Here is a 24,322-nt window from a genome sequence, read left to right as displayed (position 1 = left end):
CAGTAACTGACACCACGTTCTACCAACATTGTTTAATGCTGTACTGTATTTAAATTGTTTAAGCATGCATTTGCATGCACAGAAAGGTAAAAATAAATATGTTGAGACAAACATCTGACCTAATTGCATGTATTAAAATATTGTACCTGTTCCGACTTACATACAAATTCAATTTAGGGACAAACCTACAGTCCCTATCTTGTATTTAACCTGGGGACTACCTGTAGTTGTTCCTCATTTCTTATGTCTGCATTTACTAAAAATACAGTAAATGTCTAGGAAACAGACTTAAGACATGCATTTATCCACATAGGCTTCTACTGTACTATACCAATTTAGAGTAAATAATGAGGGTGGAGGAAAAAGTGTCATTGATAAAACTAAAATTCCACTTTTAAGAATCCACGATCAGGCAGGTCATTATTGCAGAAAGATACAAGTGATGTCCCTTATGCAATAATTACTCCTACCTGCCTGATCACTTCAGGTTTTTGGCAAAGAGCTGAGCTGCTTATGCCCAGGGTCAGCTTTGGTTGCCAGGACACCCGACTTTCCACTGCGCATGCTAGGAAGAATGTACTCCAATGCACATGCACGGGAGGTACATAATCTTGGCAAAGCCAATCAAGGTGGATGAAGATCATCTACCGGAAGAGAAGAAAAAAGAAGATGGCAATGCTCTGCAAGGGAAAAGAGAAAGGTGAGCAACACAGGTTTAGTTTAAAACCTGCTTTAAGGGACATGGATAAAACCCTGCTTTAAGGGACATGGATAACGGATTTAGGAAAATATGTATCCTCATTCACAATGTAAAGTTTAAAAGGAATGGCTTAGAGGGGTATAGGAGGGAGGGTTGGGCATTATATAGATTTGTCTACAGATGGGCAAAAAAAGGTAAAATAAACCAAGTAATAGCAAACAACACAACAGGGCATCAAAGGCTTAATAATATCACCAGGAGTTCATGTGATAGTATATGACTACAGTATAGGCTAACAGTACATGACTAACATATTGGATATTTTACAACATACCGCTACGATAAAGAGATAAAAAAATTAAACAATACATACTAGGAAAAACCTTACCTGGTGGTTTAGTATGCTTGTATTCCAGCTTATGCTGTGGATTTTTCCTGCACAAAAAAATGAAAATGTTTCCACATTTAATTACATAAACTGTACAGAACTATCTATAACTTTGATAGACAATCCTAATTGATAACAACTGTAAAACAAGTTACAATAAAAGCTTCCCAACACAATGTATTGAACATACGTGAGCATGCAATAAATGGTTATGAAGGTCAGAAGTGTTTAGAGCATTGTGGATTTACAGCTGTTAAGTATTTGTACTTGTAGCTATAACAGATCAATAATATACAATGTGAAAACTGGTTAAAAGAACCATTTAAATGCTTTAACTTTACAGCTCAGTCATTCTTTTCAAAAGAGTAACTGTGAATAACATCCAATTGAAAGTTGTCAGAAGATACACAATGTGATTTGTAAACCCAGCAATTTCTGTCATTTGTAAATATCAAGCAATTTTGAGAAAGATTTTAAAAAAAATGACACAGTTGTGAAAAATAAACAACACACAGTTGAAAACAAATAGACACCTAGATTGTGTTGTTTTCAAGTCTTTTTATGTCTTTCAATACTAGCACTGCAAAGGTGTGCCATGTATAATAATGTCACAGACAAATGAAACAAAGTTTAACGAGCAGGCAGGCAACAAGTGACCCATCAAATTGCAAAAAATAATATTGTGCAAACTGTAACCTTCATAAAGCCCACTCAATCTTCCTTAACGTACCTTGGAGTGATCCTCTACAGACAGAAACCAGGGAGTGCCTCGCCAGTTCTGAATGTGCTTCAACAGTGATTGATGGTACAATAAACTCAAAACTAAAAATTAGACTTTAAAATGCATAGAACAGACAATCTCTTTAAAAGGACTGCCAACAACTGATGTAACCTTACTGAAAGAATGTAATGTCCTTTATAGAATAAGTATGCAATAGATTGGTTGACCTTGATTCCTCCTTGCTTCTTAACTTCATACAATCTTTGTATCTGCTATGGTGATTATCTAGTGAGCACTTAAGGCTTTGCACCACTTTTTAAAGCTGCATTTTTTGAAGCTTGTATAGTGTGTGTGTGTGTGTGTGTGTGTATAGATAGATAGATAGATAGACACATACTTGAAGTACTGTGCCTACTACTAAATTATTTAGAGGCTAGATGGCGTCTACATTGACTCTTTGCCAATAAATCTCATATGGTCTGTGAACATGCTTTAGCAATGACTCATCCAGTCCTTCAGGACAAAATCAGATTTACGATTCTATTTCTACTTGCTCCTTGTGTATATTCTAAACATACGAAAAACATAAATATTTGTCATCCTTGTAATAGACATGTAATGTTTTTACTGATAAGACTTTGATTTCTACTTAAATTTACCACCATTACTTAACACCTGCTTGAGCACTAAAAGCCTGATTATATTGTTAATGTTATTGTCTGACTTAATGGTATTGTTGGTTTTGCAGTTTGTGACTTTTAACGCACTTAAGCTGCGTACACACGGCAAATTTTTCTCGCCCGATAATCGGTATCGGCCAATTATCGGGCGAAAATCTGCCGTGTGTACAGTCGGTCGTCGTCCATCGTCCGACGACCGTCCTGGCGAATCCATGGACGATGGATGACGACCGATCCTAATGAAAGGGAAGGGGAGAGCGCGCAGCAGGGTGCCGCTCCGTCGCTCTCCCCCTCCCCTCTCCATAGAGCATGAACGGTGCTGTATGTACAGCATCGTTCATGCATCGTGCAGTCTTTTCTCGTTGGAAAGGATCGTGAAAGATCCTTTCCAACGAGAAAAATTGCAGGTGTGTACGCAGCTTTAGGATAGAGCCAACTTGACCCTCCTTTAATTTGGGATATGTCCTATCAGCCATTAATTTAAATAGGCATTGGAAAGATATTGTATATTTTAGTTTGGCAAACTAGCCATGGTAAAGGTGACCTTCTTGTCTAAAATACTATACACAAGGTTCACACAATTGTGTTTACCTTTGTAAATTGTTGTTTTGCCACAAGATAGTCTTTGTTTATGTCTTTCTTTCATCTTAAGCTTTAATTGTCTATGTAACTAAGAGATCTTATCAGACCTTATCCTTACTGGCTGGTAAACAAGACCTGGTAATTTTGAGAAAATATGATCTTGCAATGGAATTATAGGTTCTAAAGCACATAAATATGCAGTTTTCACAAACTACTAGCTAAACTTTGATATACAGAACAATGACTTAAGAATAACTGCTAACAGTTTTTTTACAATGTTAGTTTTATACTAACTGACTGCACAAATTCCCTGGACAGTTATGAGGAAAATATCATCTGTTTGTTGAGTTAACAACTCATTAGCTTGACACTGAAATAATAAAATAAAAAATTAAAGTCAGTGAAAGTTAAAGATCCACTTTCAGTGCTGCAAAGGAAAACCCCTTGTAACAATTAAAAGAATTTACTGAGAAAAATGTGTACACTGCGTTTCTGACCCCCTCCTTCTGAAATAGCTAGTTGCTTTGCCATCAAGACAAGGCGCTTTATAAATCCTGTTTATTATTGATAATAATAATAAAAATAAAAGCTCTATATAGGTTCAGAACACCAGATAATAATTATCTGAACCAGCATATAAAAGAGGAGGTGATCGAAGGGGGGACGGTAGTGAACGGGGGTGTGGATCAAAAGAGCCACATCCCAAGTTGGACAGGCTGTGGCTCTTTCGACCCACAACCCCGATCAATACCATTCCTCGTTCAGTCATCGCAATTAGCTTACACTCTTGCGCAACTAGGCAGCCAGCACGCCATTTAAGGCGCGTTTTCTATCAGTTTCCCTCCTGTGCTCTGTGCTGTATGAACCTCAGACAAACCTTTCCTGTGAGTATCCTCCTCTACTTTCCTTCCCTTCTTCTTACCAATCTTATTCATAGATTGATTGATAGTACCATTCGTCTACATAGCTTACCATTTACCCCCCTTTTTTTCTAGCTTGAAATTGATCTCCAGAATTAATTATCCTTATTTATTATCCTTATTTTATCATTCTTATCCATCAAAGTACTCTTTGTCCACATTACGTATTCATTTTTTTATTATTATTAATTACACTGGTCAACAAACAATATCTTGCCAAACAGATTAAAGTCATTTTAGGTTGTGTTTGATGCACAGATCCCAAATATGGTATTGGTTTTGCTACATGGGTCTAGTTTTTGAAATAATGACCTCAATAATAACCTCATAGAAAACTAATGACACATGAAATTTAAACAAAATTAAACTAGATATGCCTAAGTATACAAAATTAAATTTTTGAACTACCTAATGTCAATATATTCTTTATTCAGTAGATTTACAGAACTAATCACAAGGAGTAACTAAAAAACTCTATGATTTCTTTTTATGCTGATGATCAGGACAATCAGGTTGAAGGCTCCAGCAGTAGTCTGCCATCCTGTGTCTACCCCATCTGCTCTGATACATTTCTTCCATCACCCTTGATGGAACCTCTCCCATTGTTCCTCACTGAAATCTCCAAGGTTTTCCGGAAATTTTTGCAATTGGCTATGGAGATAGTGTACCTTTAAGGACAAGTTTTGTACCAGTTCTTCATAATTTTGTGGTTTATAGTTACCCAAGAAGTTCTTGACAACCATGACATAGCTGTGCCAGGCAGAAGCTTCAGTATCAGTCATGTAACTTGTGAAATTTGAATCATTTATCAGTTTCCAAATCTGGGGTCCGTCGAAGATTCCAGCTTTTATTTTTTCATTACTCACCGTCCTTGTTCAGAGCTCTAACAAATTTCTTCAATAAAGCCAACTTTTTTTTCTTTGTCAACCATTAGCTTGTTAATAATGTTCGCTGCACCTTTTTTCATGTTTTCCCTTGGAGACCATGTCACTTTCTTCCAGTGATCCTGCTTTGCTCTACTATCCCACAACAGATAAAACATGGGTACTTTGTGTAGTCACTTTGCTGTCCAAGTAGGTTGGAGTGGTGGTTGAAGTTCACAATTTTTAAATCAACACATAGGGATCATTGGTGTTCATGATAGCAAAGCTTTTGTAATACCATTTTGATATTTTCATATTCTTAAGTTTTGAGTGGCCAATTGGAATTGATGCATATCAGTTGCCATTATGCAGGTAAATAGATTTCAAACTTCACATGGAACTGTCTATGAAAAGCCGCCAGTCTTCTGCTCGGTATTCTGGTACTCCCATATGGGCTAGTATTCCAGGGATGTTACAAAAGTACACAAAGTTTCCATCTTCACTGAAATATGGTAGGAGTGCCACCTCTTTTGTCTTATAAACCATTATTTTAACCTCCGGTCTTGAGCAGTTTTTTTCTGTTAGCCTGTTAGCCTGGATGCTAAAAGTTCAGATACTTGTTTTGACAGACTTAGGTCACAAGCTCTTCTTGGGAGAACTGCTGGTTTGATGAAACACTTTTTTCATATTCACTTTCACTGTTAATCCTGGATAACCTCCATGTCGGATACAGGAAAACCAGGGCACTCCCACTTGTTTTTCTTGTAACGATTGAAAACTTTTACATTTAAAGCACAAAAAAAACAATCAATTATGATGATTGTTGGGCTCTCGCTATACCATAGGTACATCAAATTTCAAACTTTTCAGTTTTCCATTTTTCCACTGTTGTAGACACTCTGCACGTTTTGCATACCACATGGGAAGCCCAATATTTATCTTGGTCCCCAGTGTAATACCAAAATATGCAAGATATGCTTGTTTAACATATTCTGTAATGTTTCTTCTCTGTTCCTTTCATAAAAGAAAATGTATGAATAAAAGGAAGGCAAATTAAAGTTTCATGAAAAAAATGCTACATTTAATATATAAAATGCCACAAACTAGTGTCAAAAATAAATTGATATTATACTGTGTTAACATGTGTTAACATTGTTGTTGGTAAAAATCGTTTATTCCAATTCGCAGACCTGAAATACACTAAATATATTAAAAAATCATTGGCAAGTGAAAAATATTTTTTGTTTTGTTGAGCTGTGTTATCATCATCATTATTATTTGTACTTGAATTCCATCTCCAGTATTAACAACTTTTTTGGAATCCACTAGAATGGATTTCCATTAAATCAGCTTCACCATATCTTAGTATTTGGACTACTTCCTGTTAATATTTGGGACTACTTCCTGTTAAGGTATCTGTTCCCTCTCATTACTCCCCTCTCCTCACCACCCCTTTTCCCCCTGTCATTCCCCCCCCCCCCCCCCTTAGGATTTACCCATATTTTGATTTTATTTTTTTCTTATCCTGGAGCCTAATTTTCAACCTCAACTGCCTTATCTACCCTCATTTAAATTACCTAGCAACCTGTCAATATCCTTCATCACACTCAACTACATAATCCATCCAAGCCATTACACTAATTTCTTTATATTAAATTTATCAAGTACAGAAGTTTACTATTTTTTCATAAGTCCATAATAACTATTATCACTATTACTTTCTCTCTTCACTAATTACACTCAATGTATCTCAGTTCCATTTTCATCATTACAATACAATGTTTTTATTAGCTTTATAATATGTATTGTAACCTTGGGTGATAATCCTACATATACTGTATAATGGTCTTCATATTTGGATATGCACAAATACGTTGAAACGCTTAGGGAAATGGAGACAACATATTATTTTAAGGTTATAATTCAAGATAAGAATGTATGCCCTTGAGTGAACACTTTTTCATTGCCTAGATGGTCTCTGTATGGTACAAAATATCTAATACAATGTAATTTTTTTGCACCAACAAAGCTGCCTTAAAGAGCCAGTTTTTCAATCCCCTCTTCCTGTATGTTGTTTACATATGGCTTAGCAACCCAACAAAACACTTATTGATATGTCTGTTGGGCCTTCTCGCCTCCTACAGCATTGTCTGAACCAGTTTGATGTTGTATCAAACAGCTGCAAACTTAAAACTCCACAATTTAAACCAGAAACCATTTATGTACCCGAATTACCACTAACTTCTCTGGGCCCAAACTCATTTAGGATGGATGGAGGGAAAAAAAACAATGTGGATATCTATTTTAAAATCATGGGTGCTTAGTCACCTGGGCAAAAAAAGAGAGGGAGCGTCCAACATGTTATCAGTGTACAGTTCAAAGCCAGCTTCCATAATGGTATAGAGGTGCATTGGTGTATGTGGCATGGGTAGGTAACACATATAAAAAGGAAACATTAGTGCTAGATAATATAATGTATAACATATTATCATATATAACATATGATACCATCAAGCCATTGTCTTGTTTTAGTGAAGGCCTTGCTTATTCTGGCAAGATCATGCCAAACTGCATTCTGCTCAGTGATCCTCTTGTTGGAGGCTCTGACCTGGGAGTCAAAATCCTTGCTGCTATGGGATAATTACTATTCTTAAAAACTTTAGGATCAAAGAGAAGACGTGTTCTGTCTTTTTATTGCCTTATTGTAAGCCTTTTAAAGACCTTTTATTAGAATACCTTGCCTACCCATCTTCTTCTGTCTTTTGAAACTGTCACAACTTCCCACCACCTCACCTCCTATTGTATGTTATTCCCCCAGGGCAGGGTCCCCTCCTCCTGTGTCACTGTCTGTATTTGCAACCCCTATTTAATGTACAGCGCTGCGTAATATGTTGGTGCTATATAAATCCTGTTTATAATTATTATAAGAATATTAATATTAATAATAATAATAACCCCTATTCGATAAATGGACTTAAAGTTTACTGGTTTGCTTTCTGAATTCTTGTTCATTGGAATATATTCTCTTTAATAATAAATATTGTCCTACCAGTATACCAATAATTGTGTGTAGAGGATGTGCTCTTTGGGCCGAAAGAATAGTATTTCCAGCTAACTTTTTTCTATTTAGAGTAGTGTTAAGGGATCCATTATCTGATTTGTAGATAAGTAGATCTAAAAATACTATCTCAAAGGGATCAACTGTCAATGCGAAAAAAAGTTGAAAACATTTTTGTTAATAAACTGCAAGAATCGATCCAGAAGTGGACGGGGTCCATTTCATTGGATGAAGATGTTTTCTATGTACCTGTGCTATGAAACAATGTGGGACTGGAACAATGACACACCCTCTATTAAAAATGGCTGCCCCAACACAGTGACACAAGGCAGGCTAAAGTTGAGTTGAGCATGTGTTATTGTATCTTTTTGTATTTTTTGGAAACATTAAATAAAAAGTATTAAAACAAGGTTAAGCAAGGCATTCCATTACAATAATGAGGAAATATATAGTGTTGATATCAATGACAACAGTTTTGATCATCCATTCAACATCTTCATCTGTCCTATATGCTAATAGTTGCTACTACAAAATTTAAACATTTGGAACTCTATTACAATTTCTATCAGCCATCAGAACCTTTCAAACAAAATCTACAGCAGCTGCAGAAGGAGGTTTTGCATAATTTCTGTGCTGTAAATAATTACTTTATACAGTTTCAGAAATTATACTTGTCACATTTGCTTTATACGCTAATTATACAACATTTCAAAAAGCTGCAATTACATAAATATTTTGTTGACAAATCTAATAAAAAAGAGCTATTAAATTAGCCATTTAAAAAAAAATCATTTACTCCCATGCAAATTTTAGTACACACAAACAACTCAATGTCAATTAGAGAAATATATGCAAGTTTTCTCTAGGTAAAGTCTGGTTTAGAATAGGAATTTAGAACAATATTATAGATGACTCCATACTTTAACCTTCTTACCAGTAATCCCCAGTGAAGCTGGGTGATCCAGCAAACATGGAATAATTTTTGTCAGTCTTTTGTCATTTCCTAGAAAATGTTTTTAGTCCTGGAACTGATCTATTCCAGGTTTGCTGGATCACCCAGCTTTACTGATGAAAGCATATCTTCTTCAGTCTTGGAGAGCTTTAATAAATCAGACCCAATGTGTCATGTTGTACAGTAGCACAGTCAAAGCCCAAATGATGAACTTCAAGTTCTTCATAATTACCGGTTGAGCTTTCATCTTTTAATATTGAGTTCACAACTACCCCTTTAAAAGAACACACTGAACTGAAATGGTTAGGTGATAATGAATATAGAAATGATCTGAAAGGAAATGTACTGTCCTTGAAAGTAAAACAAGCAACAAGTGACAAGTGACTTTGCTTCTAAAAGGGAAGCTATATTGCTGTAAAGCTGGTAAAGAAGATCATTACGCAGACAAGAAAGTATGTGTTAATATAGCTCAGGTCAGGTTTTCTATGGCTTGAAGAAATAATTAACACCTAACAAAATTTTAGTATCACTTTGACAAAAAAAATGTCAAAGGACGTAGCCACCCCAGGTCCACAAGAGAAAGCAAGCCCTGTTATGTAAACTGTTCTGTGGAGCTCTAATATCAGTATGCCTACGTATACACATAAGTCATGTAACATATGTAAATGCTTTTTTATTGAACCAAGGGCAGCTTACAGACACTTACAGCTTAGCTACAGGGAGAGCAACAGTTACATTTAATGATTTTAAAACAAAAGAAAATTTTAAAGCATCAATACCATCTTAAGGCTTATATAACATTTTAGATATGTGGGTTTACTTACACGGGTTCAATATGTCACTTTATCTAAAACATCCGATCTTGGAATGGAGACGTGCAGCAATGCGCACTCATCCTTGGATGTGAACGTGTGGGAATGGTGAGGATGCCAGTGGTATGTCCCATGGGGGCTTTTAAATATGTTATAGTATAAACATTTACTTATCCTAGTTACAAATGTGGTGTGTAGTGGATAATTTACACTTTTTTGCTAATATTGCTGCCGAGCTAAGTGTATATTATTTTAAATGCAGGTTGGTATTTATTCCAATAGTAAAACTATACTTACAGTAATATTATTTTTTCTTTTTTGGGTAGTTTCACATGTATTGCTATATTTACTCAATTATCTCTTGTAACATGTAGAAAGTCTATAACAGTTAGTAAGCTCTTAAAAAACCTCTGTAGGATCAATATCATTTTTGCCACCATATAATTAAATGAAACTCATCTTTGTCCAATACAAGCCATAATTTGGCACTTCTCTAAACTATTCACTTGGTCAGTCTTCAAGTCTTCAATTGAAGTCATAGTTTTTGCATATGCAACGGATGTCTAATGGGTAACCAAGTGCTGCAGACTGTACAGACAGAACTACTGACTGGCATTGTCTGAAAACTAGCTTTAATACAATTAGCTTCCAAATGTGCCGGGGCAGTGTTTGAACTCACATTATTTGGAATGCTTATTAAATCAATTTAATTAAAAAGTCATGGATATAAAAATGTACCCTTCAACTCTGCATGAATCTCCCATGGGCTATAACAAAGCAGGCTTGCATGTTAAATATCTCTGATCTATGATCTCTGATCAGTATATTTAAAGGAAATTTGACCAAAACCAGTCATGGTCGTGTGAAGAAATGCCAGTGACAAAAATAACAGTCACGGTTAGACAAACCCCCCCCCCCCCAAAATATCTTAGTTTCAAGTGCATTTTAAAGCTGAAATGAAACAGCTAATATACATATATAAAACAATAAAGATAGGTTATGTTACTGGAAGTAGGGTTGTTGTGTGGTTACTGCTTCCTCCCGTCTGAGAAAGCTATTTCTTTCTGCGGCAACCCAAAACAAAATTAATAGGGCTGTCAGTAAGCAGTTCAGAAATGCTCACTGCCACCCACTGTCAAATCTGGTGCTAAGGTGCCAGCTGCCTGGAACCACATTAGATTGCTTGATCCTGCTAAAGCATCTCTGCTTTCTTTTCCTGGACCCTCTTTGCCAAAGCAAAAGACCTCTTAGGCAAGTCTCTCGAATACGAGCTGTTCAAATCTGGAGGTCAAGGACCCTTCTTCGGACCGATCGGTATGTGAAGTAAAGCCATTTCCTTCAACATTATCCAGATGCTGTTTACATACAGACTTACAGACTCCTTTTAAAGCACTGATTAATCTACACTATTCTCAGTAACTTGATAGTTAAATGTTATTTTTTATGTATATTTAGATTTTTCACATTTAAGGATGGTCCCTTCCAATCCCAATCAATATCTAAATAGTAGTCCCTTCCCATCTCCCTAGACATCTATCTTTGGGAGTTACCCGAAAACCCCTTGCCTGTTAAGCCCCTAGTCTTTTCGTCCATCCCCAAAAGTATGCCCAGTTTCTTTAAATTGCTCCTGACCACTATTTTGTGGGGCCGGATCCTCATTATGCAGCTCATCATAGGCTCCCTGTCTGAGTTGCCACTTCTCCCCTATAGGTTTTTTGTGTCTTTAGGCAAAGATCAGTAGGATTTCTTACATTTTCTTATCTATCCCCAAGGTTTGGCATGCACGGTTTTCTCCAATCTCTTTAGTTCCCTTCCTTTTGTGGTTAGTTGTCAAGGGCCTAAATAGTCCTTCAAAATGTTCTCAACCATCATATGATATGCACAAGTCCAAAGCCCAAATTCTACTACTACCAGAAACTCATTTTAAATCTTCTCAGACACTTGCCTGCTCCAAGCACTATTATCCTTCATGGATTCTTAGAACTAACACTGAAAACTCTGCCCTATTGCATGTCTTTTGCCAAATAAATAACTTCCTGGTCCCTAGTGGCTTTTTGTGAAGGTGAAGATGCTGTGCATACTTGCTGATCATGGCAGAAGCTCACCGCCTACCAACAGTTTTAGCTCTGCTTTAATATGAGCTATATGCTAGAACATGGTGTGAATCCAAATTTACTGGTTGAATTTATGCTGTAAGAAGCATCTTAATCAGAATGAATCAATCTTACATAATTTCATATTAAGAGCACTAGTTCTTTTTCTAAATATGAACAGCTCCCATTGCTATATTCAGATGGAAGGTTGATTTGCTGTGCAATTACCCAAACCGAGTGCCAGGAACGGCTAGAGGCATTATCATACATGTGAAAACCACCGCATTGCAGTTGTCCTACATAGAAAAGTGAAAGGATATACAATACACAGTGGAAACATCATTTGTTTGTACTTCTTCCTTTCACATTTGTACAACGCCTTACAACCACATAAAAATACCTGGCAAGATTTTGAGAAGCGTTTCCATTAAGGATATAAAAGCAGTTGAACAGGATGTGAACCATGTGCTGCAAGGAGTGTCTTAAGCTGATCTTAGATCTTTCACAATCCTATCCATGGGCAAAAAGACTGAAAGATGCATGAACAAGTGCTGTACATACAAGCGCCATTTTGCACTATGGAGAGGGCCGGGGGAAGAATGAGCACCCCATGGTGCTCTCCCCTCTTTACTTGTATTGCAGTCGTTCATGTGTACGTAACCTTAGCACTGACTGCTGAACAGTCAGTTTGTCAGGTACCAGGTAACAGTCAGGTACCATTGTTTCTTCAGAAATGCGTATGATTTTCTTGTGTACTCTTTGTCTGGATTGTCACGGTACAGCATCCAGCAGTAGTCAGCCATCATACTTTCATTCCAGAACCTTGATAGTGGTGCTCCATTAACAGAATGTCCTGCCTAAAATGTTCTCCTTGTTTGGCATTCACCACACCAAGATCTTCCGGGAAGAACTAGATGTGAAAGCAATGTAAATGCATTTTTAATGACATGCGACAACCCCGTTTCTGGTATGAATCAAGCAGATTCTGAACTTCTTCCTTGTATGCAGGTGACTTATGGTTGCCCAGGAATTTTTCACACAGCCAATTGAATGCATCCCAAGCTTCTACCTGCTTGGAGAGATTGTTTGAAAACATCATCCTGCAAAACAGACCTAATCTGTGGCCCTATAAATATCCCTTCCTTCATGTTTGCAGTGGTTATGTTTGGAAACTTCTCAACAACGTACGGAAAACCCATAGAGTTTGATTTGCCCATGGAAGAATTCTAGATGTGAGTGCAAGAAATGTTTTTCATCAAGCCTAACTTGATATGGAGAGGTGGCAGAAATATTTTATGCAGATAGGCATAGGAAACAGCAATATTTTGTGAATCCTTCTTGCATACCTATCAGCAAGCCAATGACCTTTAGATCCCCACAGATGTTCCACTAGTGTGTTTTATACTGGATTGCTTCAAGTAGTAACTTAATGTTGTCATGGGACTCCTTTAAGTTCAATCAGTAAACTTGGTTTGGAATTACCATTGTGCAGTTAAGGCGGCTTTCAAACTTCTTTTAGAGGAATCAATGAAGATATGCCATTCAGATGGAACATGCCCTTGTGACAAACTGTAATGAGCGCATTTATATCATGACAGTAGCACAGTGAGCCATCACTAGTGAAGAATGTTATCAAGTTATGATTTTGATTTCTGTAGTTACAGTTGCACCCTTTGCAAGCAAGTGCTTTTGTTTAAGCCTTTAAGCAAGAAGTTCTACTTTGTCTTTGGAGAGATTTTTATCACGAACGAGATCATTCAGCTCTGCTTGAGTAAAGGTCTCTGGTTCTGAATCTTCATCAGCCAAGTAGTCAGGATCAGATGATTCGGGGTTGTAACTGGCTGCAACTCCAGCACATTCCTTTATCACCTTCTACAGAAGCAAGTCCATGATGTGGCAGTACCGGAACTGGCAATGAATCATCAGGGGGAACAGGCCTAATTGCAGAATCGAGGCTGGGATATACAATTTTGCTCTTAGTTTTGCCCAAGATTTATCCTGGTCACCAAGCGGACAGCGAAAATATAATTTGTAAGTTCTGTGGTAATTTGGGGATGCTGTGCTTTCCTTGTGAATGAACCACACACGTAACAGAAACTGTCTTGATCATTAGGCAATTACTAGGCATGATGACAAATGAAATCAATAGCAGTTTGTGGAGTCTCTAACATTAAAAAAAAGAGAACTGTTGGTAAACGTTGTAATGTGTTAAGGCTATTTATAATGAATTTCACACAATATATAATTAGTTGCATCACAAAACTAGACGTGATAGAGAAAAACTGAACACAGATTTGAAAACCGCATCAAAAATACTGCAAAGCCCACATAAAATTTTATCTTATGAAAATGACATGTTGACCTGTGTTATGTCACTGCCTTTGTGTCCAAGACAAAGCAATTGCAAAAGATAAATAGCACAGATATTACATATTCTAGAACAATACTAGAATATTACGTACTACCCCTGTACATCCTGTGACAGAAGTAGAAGATTCACACATTGCAATCATGCCCATTGCTGGATGTTGAATAGAGTGCTGAGCTGGTAACGAGGCATTATTCTATCACAGTATTTGAAAATGTGACAGAGTTTTGTTCTTACCTGTAACAATCAGTACCATAGGGACATTCTGGTCTGTCGTCATTGTCATCCTGACTCCCACTCTCCACATCATGGTAATCACTGTCACCAGGATGACTGAACTCCTGAAAGTGAACTGGATTTTTCCTACAAAAAAAAACAAAACAGAGTTAACTTGGTTGTGCAGAAGATAAAACAACTACTGTCTATCTGCAAAATGATTTCTTTATTGGGCAGCCAGTCATTGGTTCTAACAGTATCCCAGCACTTTATATTAAAGTTTGACACTAATGTCAGAGCCTCACTTGTTTTACACTGGCTGAAATTTATGGTGGTCCAAAATGCCTCCACTACATTCCTAAGTGACCAAAAACAAAAATACAAGACCCGAAAAACTTTTCCCTATTTTATTTGTAAAGTGAAGAAGTTAATCTATACTGTTCTCTATCATTTATCCCTTCAGCAAATGGTACAAGTATGATACTAAAATAGACTTATTGAATAAAAGGAAGAAGATACAAAGCATTCCATGTAAATTACCACAACCCAGAGCAAATCATTAGAGCTTCTATTTTAGCATTTATACATACCACATTAAAATAGATCCAAATGGCACATATACAAAGAAGGTGCCACCTGCTTTCTGAGGAACAGAATGTTACCCAGACATCATTCGTCAAATTGAGGGATTTCAACTTGAGAAATTTTCATGTGCCAACCTTCTGCACAGGCTGTCAGGCTGCTTAGGTACAGCTCCAATGTCATGGACAAAACAAAGTACAAAAAAATGGGGATTTGCAATTATATTTCCAAATTCCTAGATATCCATATAACTGACCTAGACTGATTCTACTTAACAGCAGTCATGTTGTAATTTGTATTCAATTTTAAATTATTCCTAAATGAATGTGTTTAATTCTATGTGGAATGACAACTTATCACAGCAAATGTCTATAGTAGTGTCCCTTAACTGGAGTTCCATGGAACTCCAGGGGTCCCTTGAGCAATGAGCCAATTTGTGCTTCCTCAGGTAAGTTTAACTGACACCAATGATCTTTTTGGGTGACATTCTTCCCTCTGGCCAGCAATGTAATTAATGGACCACCACACCTACGTACTGTGAGTTGTGGATACATTCATTGTAGATAGGGCTCCCTAAAGAGATGAACGTAATTTCAGTTTCCATGTTAAAAAGGTTGAGAACATTTAGTCTATTGACTAATATAAAGACTTAAAGGCTGAGAAGCACCTAAGCAGCTAAAACCAATTTGTTCCTTTGTAGAATCTTATAGAGGTCAGTAACATGAAGATAAAGATGCCTGCTCATACTTTTTAGTTTCCAAAGAAGCCTAGCAACTAGTGACCAGGCTCCAAAGTCACTGTCTAGCCTCTCTCTTTCTACACCTCATTACTGATCCCCTAAATTAATTAAACCGATCCCCTAAACCGATCAAATCAAGAACAGAAATTCAGAACATTTCCAAAAGGGAGTGACAGGGCTACTGAAGTATGTAGTTTCTTCTAACTGCAAAGTCCAGCAGCTTAAGAACAAACCGACAGTCCATATCTTGTATGTAACCTGGGGGCCTACCTGTAGTGCCAACATATTATGCAGTGCTTTACAAAGTCCAAAGTCATATTACTAGCTGTACCTCAAGGGCTCACAATCTAATGTCCTTACCTCAGTCATAATTAACACAGTTACAGTTTGGGGGAAGCCAATGCATGGTTTTGGAATGTAGGAGAAGACCAGAGTACCCAGAGCAAACCCACTGAAACACAGGGAGACCCGGCAAACTTAATGCATATAGTGTCCTGGCTGAGATTCAAACCTGGGACCGAACACTGCAAAGGCCAAAGTGCTAACCTCTGAGCCACCATGTTCCCTACGTGGTTCTGCCCAATGTTTTAAACACAAAGGCCTGTCTCCTTGGAATCCTTTATTGTCTCCCTCTTACTATTGCTTCTCAGAAGCTCCTTTGACCTTCCCCTACACTTGTTCAGTGGATGTGTTTTGTAAACCATAACTTGTAACGTGACCTCTATAACCTGGAAATGTAGTGATTTCTACTGTGTGTTACATTGCCCATAAGGTATTATCATCTCCTATTCTGATTTATTGTTTATGATCCATGTCCATTGTAGTAATGCCTACTACTATGTGGCCCAGTATATGGGTAAGTGTGTTTAAGGTGTTTATGTTAATTAATTTTTAATTTTAATTGTTAATATGTTAATTAATTTTTTTTCTCCTTTTGGTCTACCATTGGTACTTTTAGGAAGCCAGTCCAGAGTAATAAAGTGCAGCTGATGCTTACGCAAGTACAGGAGACAGAAAGAGGCTGCAAAGGGATGGGAAGGGATCTCAGATAAGCTGTACTGAGATGTGAAAAAGAATAACAAAAAGGTGAATCTAAATGCATTTTGTTCGGTTTAAAAAATATACTTTCTGAAAAAGTCAAGATAGAAAGAATGTGAAGCATCATGGAGAGCTCTAACAATTATCTAATTATGGTTTAACAAGTATTTTAACAGTTGTACTTGAAATCTGGAAGCCTAGAATGCATTATGATTACATTTGAGTGTATCAAAAGCGCAGCTCTAGATTTCAGATTAGATTAAGATGTTATATTTTTATAATGAAATAGATTGGGAGAAACACGAGTGGTGCGTCCTACCACCTGTGATTCATTTTAAGTTTTCAGGTCCAATGCCTGAGATGTTTAGAGATTTACCACAATAATGTAATGTTACAGCAATGCGTATGCCTATCCTTTAAAGGCTTTCAACGCAGCCAATAAAATATCCTGCTGATAATAGTGCTTAAAGGCAATGGAAACCCATCATGCCACACTCTGTAAATTCTCTCTTTAGATTAGAAGATGGATCTGAGATTAGACTGTATATTACTAGCATAGGAAAAGATCACTGCAAAACATTTTTTTTCTAATCTCCCTACAGTTGAATGTATAATCCAACCTGCCAAGGCCATTTTGAGTCAATTGGGGGCCCCGGACAACTGTACACACACACACACACACACACACACACACACACACACACACTGGCACTTGTTCAATTTTCTGGTTGAGACAGTTGTGAATTAAAATGTCTTGAGACAAGATAGAATTAAAATCCTGGCATGGGTTAAGATCCTTCCCTACTCTATTGGATTTGACTTCTCCCAAAATTCATGGCTTAGCCTTATCTCTATTCAACTAAGTACAGAGATTGCATTTGTAATGAGGGAATTCTCACTGGACACAAAGTGGTAATAGTGAATCCTACTCAAGCCAATGAAAGTTAGTAACCAGTCCCATAGAAAAAAAAAAAGAAAGGGCACAGAGGAAGCTATTTTTTTCATAAGGACTTTTCCCTTAGGTTATGTTTGTATGTTAAAGGAAGGAACATTTTAACATGCGTTACTGTAATGCATGTCATGCGCATTGTGGTGCTATTGTTAACTGCACCCCAAAACATAAATAAGGATGTCTTTCAGGGCAACACAAAACATGATAACCCTTTGTTAATGTCTGGTTTGGTGCGTCAAAAGAAAAAAAGCAGATATCAGATTTGTTCTTCATGTTAGTATGTTGGCATTCGTTGAAATTGAATGTGCCCCCCTTAACACAGTGCTACAAACTGACAAAATTTTATATTTTCTTTATAATATATTGTTATAATTTCTGTCTTAAAAGTGTACTTGTGTTCAAGCTATAAACATTAAACTACTGATGATATTTCTTTGTTATCTGTAGATCACTCATATGCATATTTAGCTCTGCGTTTGTCAGTTAGTCTGGGAGAGATAGGGATGTCACTTCTCTTGGCTAGACAAAGAAGCGATGACAGTAAAATGACAGATGAAAGAAAGTAATGTGGAAGTGTTTCATATTCCTCACACTCTCAGCTGGTACATACATACAATATGCCAGTAATTAATGTTCACTCAGCTACAAATTTATGGAACTTGCCTTCAAGGCAGGAAGAGAAAATCTATTCGGATCGCTGATGAGGTTACTCCAGCTGAGAGCTGAATGCAGAAAGTTTTTATCATTGCACCGTGAACTACGAATATCATTAAGTTAATTCTGAAACTAGAGCCTCTGCCAGATTCTTACTGTGGTCTTAATTCCAATTGGGGATAGAGTGAATTCTTCATGTGTGTTTTATTGATGAACATGACTTAAAAGGAGGCCTAAACTGTGAGTTCATGGAGGCTGGCATTGTTGACATACTTTGAAAATTCCGGTATCATTCTGATTCAGTGGTCTCATTTGGTTGTAGAATATTGAGCCAAAACCTCCCAAACAAAGCAGGTTCTGACTTTACTCAAAAGTATGCACCTCTCTCATACCATTATGTTACTTCCTTCACTTCACATCAATTGTCAGAACCCCGGTGACATTTTAAACTTAAAGTACTGGACATGGTGGAGGATTTTTATGAAGGGGTGACCTTTTTTGGCAGAGACTTTAACCTGGCTCTTGACCCTAGTAGGGATGTTTCTAAGGGCACATCTCACTTACCGTTCTCTCCTCTCAGGAAAATTAAACAACTGCTACATGCTCACCAACTGATAGATATATGGAGGATACAACACCCTACTGAGTGGGATTACTCCTTTTACTTGCCGGTTCACAAAACGTATTCTAAGATAGATCTCTTTCTTGTGAAACATGATATGCTCCCAAATGTACATTCCTCATCCAAAGGTACTGCCATATTTTCTGATCATGCCCCGGTTAGCATAACTCCGCTAATAGAAAAAGAAATGCAGGAAAATTTTCTTCGTAACTCCTCATCGGTTTAAAACCTATTGGTTGTATGGGAGGCGCACATATGTGTTATTAGGGGCCACCTCATGCAGCTGGGACATAGAGCTAAGACAGAACGACAAGCGAAATATAATGATCTGCTGCAGGAATTATATAAACAAGAAATTACTCATAAACGTAACCACACACCAGATCTGGAAGCAAATATATCCCATCTTCGGGAACGCAAAGCTTCTTTGAATTTGGAAAAGGCTAGAGCACAATTGGCCAAATGTAGAGGCTTCTTTTATGAGTATGCAAATAAGTGTGGGGCAGCCTTAGCCCAAGCTATCAGAGCAAAGAGGTCACAGTCCTTTATATCTAGTATATAACCTACATGTTCCATAAAAAACCTCAACAAGTAAAAGAAGGAAAAATATTATTTTTTCTTACTGTTAAGTCCCTCTACTGGATCCATGGAGGAGCATCATTGTCACTGTAGGAAAGGGAGAGACAACAGAAAAACTCCCTTTTTCTGCATAACATACTAGGAAATATAATGGGCAGTGCCCATAATGAAATGGGAACAGGCAAGTCTAACAGAGTTTTGTTCCCCTTCAATACATTGGAATTTACCAGTCCATAGACAAGTGGCTGAATTGGATTGCAGTCCTACACATTTCCTGATATTGCTTGAAATAAACTGCACAAGACAGCAATAGGTTTCTGGCAGGATTGTTACACACTGGACACATAACAAAACAATAGCATATTGTACCAGACCAGACCAGATCATACCAGACCAGAAAAGTTGAACCCTTTTAGAGTACTGTATTGTAAAAACTGCCTCAAAAGGCCATCAGGCTTTATTGATACTTCAAACTAACCCGAACAGGAATTTAATGGACCATGTACTGTCATCACTGCTTAACCAAGCTTGTAGAGAATCCATGCTTTGTATGGCAGAAGCAATACTTTACGAGGGAGTTGCAGGCAATTCCACTATTTTAAAACAAAATACATTTATTCAATTCAAGAAAACCAGAGGGGATTTAATATTATATAATAGTTCTGGCTCATTACTGTAGGGCTTTGTTTGATGTTTATTTCTGTATGCACGTTTTTATTGTTTGACACAAAACGTAATAATGTTTACTTAAATGTGCCACACATTGATTTACTTTTTATGTGGGAAAAACCGCTGAACACAATCACATTTTATAATAAAGTTCTTGTTGTAAAAAAAAAATCAATGCATCACATTCCAAGTTCCCAAACAGTGGGAAGGATTATGATTACAGAAAGTCGATTTTTTATGAATCCATCTTCACATACGTATCTTTAAAGCTGCATTTAAGCAGACAGCACACATGGCAAATAGCATGCATTTAGGCGCTGCACTGTAGATTCTGTGAATACAAACTTTATGGCGCATTTACACCAACCCAGGTCCTGTGTGGTACATTTTTTTCCCGCATTGGAATGGGATACCTAATACACCACAATGGACCTAAAAATTGGATCTGCAGCATATGCATGTATGTATGAGTCATCAAAACTGTCTCCTCAATACTAGCTTCTTATACTTTCATGCATTTGGACCTACTGCACAGATTCACAGGACAGATGGTGAGGGTGGCATTGCGTCCTTCTCAGTGCACAAAAACCTCCCAAAGATATTTAGAAAAAAAAAACAAGTTGTGCTTGTATATATTCTTTAATATGCTTTTTAAATTTTTTCACCCCAGAGTAATCCCTAAAAAAAATTTCCACGTCTCAGGGAACCCCTGTTTAAACCAATCCACCAATGTGAATGGGAAAATGCCCCTTACATTGGTAATGAGTAGGAAAAAGTTGGAAAAGCCTTAAAAACAGCTAAAAAAAGCTCTGGTGTCATGCTGCGTTATCTGCCAGGTGGTATTGGCTCAAGAATTATGCAGGGAAAAGTAAATGGAAGGTAAACCATTTACAATTTAAGGAACCCCTGGTAACCATGATTGAGAATGGCTGCTTTAAAGAGTACTAAATGTGGGATGTTAATGTTTTTTGTAAAAAGCAGTACACAAAAGCACCAAAAAGAGGAGCATTGTGCACATTTTTCATTTCTCAATGAAATTTACGATACGATTTAACAACAAAAAACAACCTGGGAAGCAAAACAAAACAGAGGATTTTACTTTTCTATATAAAGTTTTAAAAATATTATAATACCAGGTATAAGAAAATAATCATTTTGGCAGGAAATGTGCCAGGTCTGGCAATTATAAGTATTGGATTATTTAGAACATCCCTTGCAGCGGGGATCAAAAACGGCTACAGGATCACACATAAAAACCAAACACATCCCTAGTGCTTGGATCTTTTCCCAGGTCTATTTGCCCCTCTCCTAATCCATTTCTTTATAAGTTGTTCACATACTGCCTGTCAATGCCAATCCCTCCACCAGCTCCCAATCACCAAAGAAGCCAGTTTGAACTCCTAACCATACTTAGAAGCTCTGCAGAACCTGTCCCCCAATACATATCCTCACTTAATGGCTGATACCATCCCAACCACAACTCTCCGCTCATGAAACCCTCTTATCCTTCATCTTGGTCACCTCCTTTCCCTCTCGCATTGCACAACCTTCACCTCTTACTTTGGCATTTTCAAGCAGTGAAATAATAAGCGCACCCTTTAAAATGCACCTTTTTTAGAAAGGAATTTAATCTGTCATAGCCTCCTTTAGTCACATATCCACATCTGCCTCCTACACCAGTTTTTTTAAAGGGCTTGCTGGTCCTTTGCCACGTTTTTCTTGTTTGTCTCATTTGTCAAGTTTGTCTTATGTCTCTACCTCACTGGCTACTAGATTGTAAGCTCTCAAGGGCAAGGTCCTCCTCTGTTTGCATTGTAGTATTTGAAATATTGGATGTTCTTATTATATTATGTATGAACTGTGTAGTCATGATTTTTCTTATTCTCCATATTGTAAGCTTCTCAAAGTAGCACAATGTGTCAATCAGTTGTGCTGCAGTGCTCTTAATATAACAATGCAGATAAAAGACAGGGGAATGACAGAAAGATAGGGGTCGTCAGCCTGCTGCTTCCCCAAATTTATGTATTTTGTCTGTGTATTAAGCTGTGTGATTAGAGTTCAGCTTTACCATGAGAATGGCACATAAGAGGTTTTGTTCACTGGTAAAGGAGGTAAGGTAATAATGTACAATGTTGTTGGATGCATACAAAGTTCACTTTAACCTTTAAGAAAGAGTCTAGGGAAGAAGATGCAAATACAGTCACCGAACAGCACATAAAACACACAACAAAAGACACATGTATGTGAACAGCACATAACACACAACAGAACACACATGTATGCCATTCAGCTCTCAGTATTTAAGTATTCTGAATCTAAAATTCTGAATAATAAATATTCTTGGTTAACTTGGTGTTTTAAGAGAAAATAGTTTTGTAGTCTTTTTCTGAATAAAAATCCCCAATAATCATTTCAATTATTAAAAAGAAAGCACCGTCAGCAAATTTTACCTTTGCTTTAGAAACTGTATGTTTGCCTATCCAACTCACTACTCCCATGCAATTACTATATTTAGTTTTTTTACACCACAAGTAAGTGAACCTGACTTGGCATAAAATATTTGTAATAAGTAAAAGTGCATGTCTTCAGAATAATATCTGTATCCCTATAAAGACCCTTTGTATCCGAAACCCAGTTAATGCAAGACATGCTTTTCAACCTGACTTATTCCAGATGCGAAAAAATCGGAATGTAAAAAACTGTGCAAGAGTTCTTTCAGAGAAGTTTAGTAAAAGCAAATTTTTTCCTTACAAAGTTCGTGATATTAAAGCATCTGAATATGGGTCTCAGGGTTATGTCAAAGTCATGAATAATTCCTGTCATCTTTGCACACCATTTAACTATCAAATGCATGTACATCAGAGGGCTGTAGATGACATTCGACAATTTAATGGCAATGGGGATTAATACTGACGTGAACGGAAGTCTGGTCTCTAAATGCACAGCTTGGACCTAGGATCCAAGGGGTTTCAGAGCTTGTTTTCAAAACAATGAACGTACACTGCTTGTATTAAAAAAAACATTGTACTCCTCATAAAGTTTTTTATGAAACCAGTTGCTTACAGTTGCTTACCAGTTGCAATATCAGAAACCAGTTGCTTACAGAAGCCACAAAATTAGTTAACACATAGGGGCAATTAAAATTTAATTTAAAATTTGAGCTACTAGGTTCACAATAATCCTAAAAGAAAAAGAAAGAGGAATTATGTAAACTGAGTTATATTAAAAGTTCAGGAACATCCACTAATGGCTTGAAAAATGTTAGCATTGACAGAATTATGTCCCTCAGCTACAGACGATCCCAGAGTCACTGCACAAAAAAGAACTAACACACACTTGTATGTGGTCAGCTCCATATTGTTTATCTCTAAGAGTAATGTATATTGCCTCATTTGGATGTTCTACATCCACCCAACATAGTCATTATTTCCAAGACTATTTACTGAATGTGGTGGTCTCCATGTATATGTATACATGTTCTACATTCTGCAGATGTAAATATAGTGATCACTTCATCTTAATGTGTTAAATATTTTTGGTGAGCTTGGTGAAGATTTAGAGGAACTCTTGGTTAGGTATCCCAAAACTTGATGTTGCGATCATTTAAATTTTCTTTGCTCATTAATCTACGCTTCTTACCCCTAACTTATTCAAAGTGAAAACAGTAATTCACTTAGTAATTTGTTGAAGCACCTATGGAAGCAATTACAGCCTTAAATCTTTTCGGGTATGATGCAACAAATTTTGTACACCTGTAACAAGGAATTTTCTGGCTTTTTTCTTTGCAAATTCGCTCAATCAGGTTGGATTGGGACTGTAGGTGGACAGCTATTTTCAGGTATTTCCAGAGATGTCTGATAGGGTTCAAGTCGGGGCTCTGGCTAGGCCACTTTAGGACAATCACAGAGTTGTCCCTAGGTCACTCCTGTGTGCTTTGATCAGTTGTCATGCTGGAAGGTGAACCTTCCGCCCAGTCTAAGGTCCAGAGAACTGAACTCTGTTTTTTTCTATTCAACTTTCCCTCAGCCCTGAATGATCTTACCAATCCCTGCTGCTGAAAAACACCCCCACAGCATGATGCTGGCACCACCATGATTCACTGTTGGAATGGTATAGGGCAGGTGATGAGTGGTG

At 37.2% G+C, this 24,322-nt stretch overlaps 1 protein-coding gene across 1 annotated transcript in view; it reads right to left on the bottom strand.

Moving 5' to 3' along the window:
- Positions 1 to 24,322, bottom strand: part of APLF (aprataxin and PNKP like factor) — a 118,367-nt gene that overhangs the window by 18,969 nt on the left and 75,076 nt on the right. The window contains exons 8-9 of the mRNA XM_072409587.1: positions 14,375 to 14,500; positions 1,089 to 1,135 (exon numbers count right to left, since the gene is read on the bottom strand). Of these exons, the coding sequence (XP_072265688.1) occupies positions 1,089 to 1,135; positions 14,375 to 14,500 (173 nt within the window). The remainder of the gene's footprint in view (positions 1 to 1,088; positions 1,136 to 14,374; positions 14,501 to 24,322) is intronic.

Source organism: Pyxicephalus adspersus, chromosome 4 (assembly GCF_032062135.1).
Source record: "Pyxicephalus adspersus chromosome 4, UCB_Pads_2.0, whole genome shotgun sequence".
Taxonomy (NCBI): domain Eukaryota; kingdom Metazoa; phylum Chordata; class Amphibia; order Anura; family Pyxicephalidae; genus Pyxicephalus; species Pyxicephalus adspersus.
Note: the sequence above shows the minus strand (reverse complement) of the source record. Positions and strands in the feature narration are given on the sequence as shown.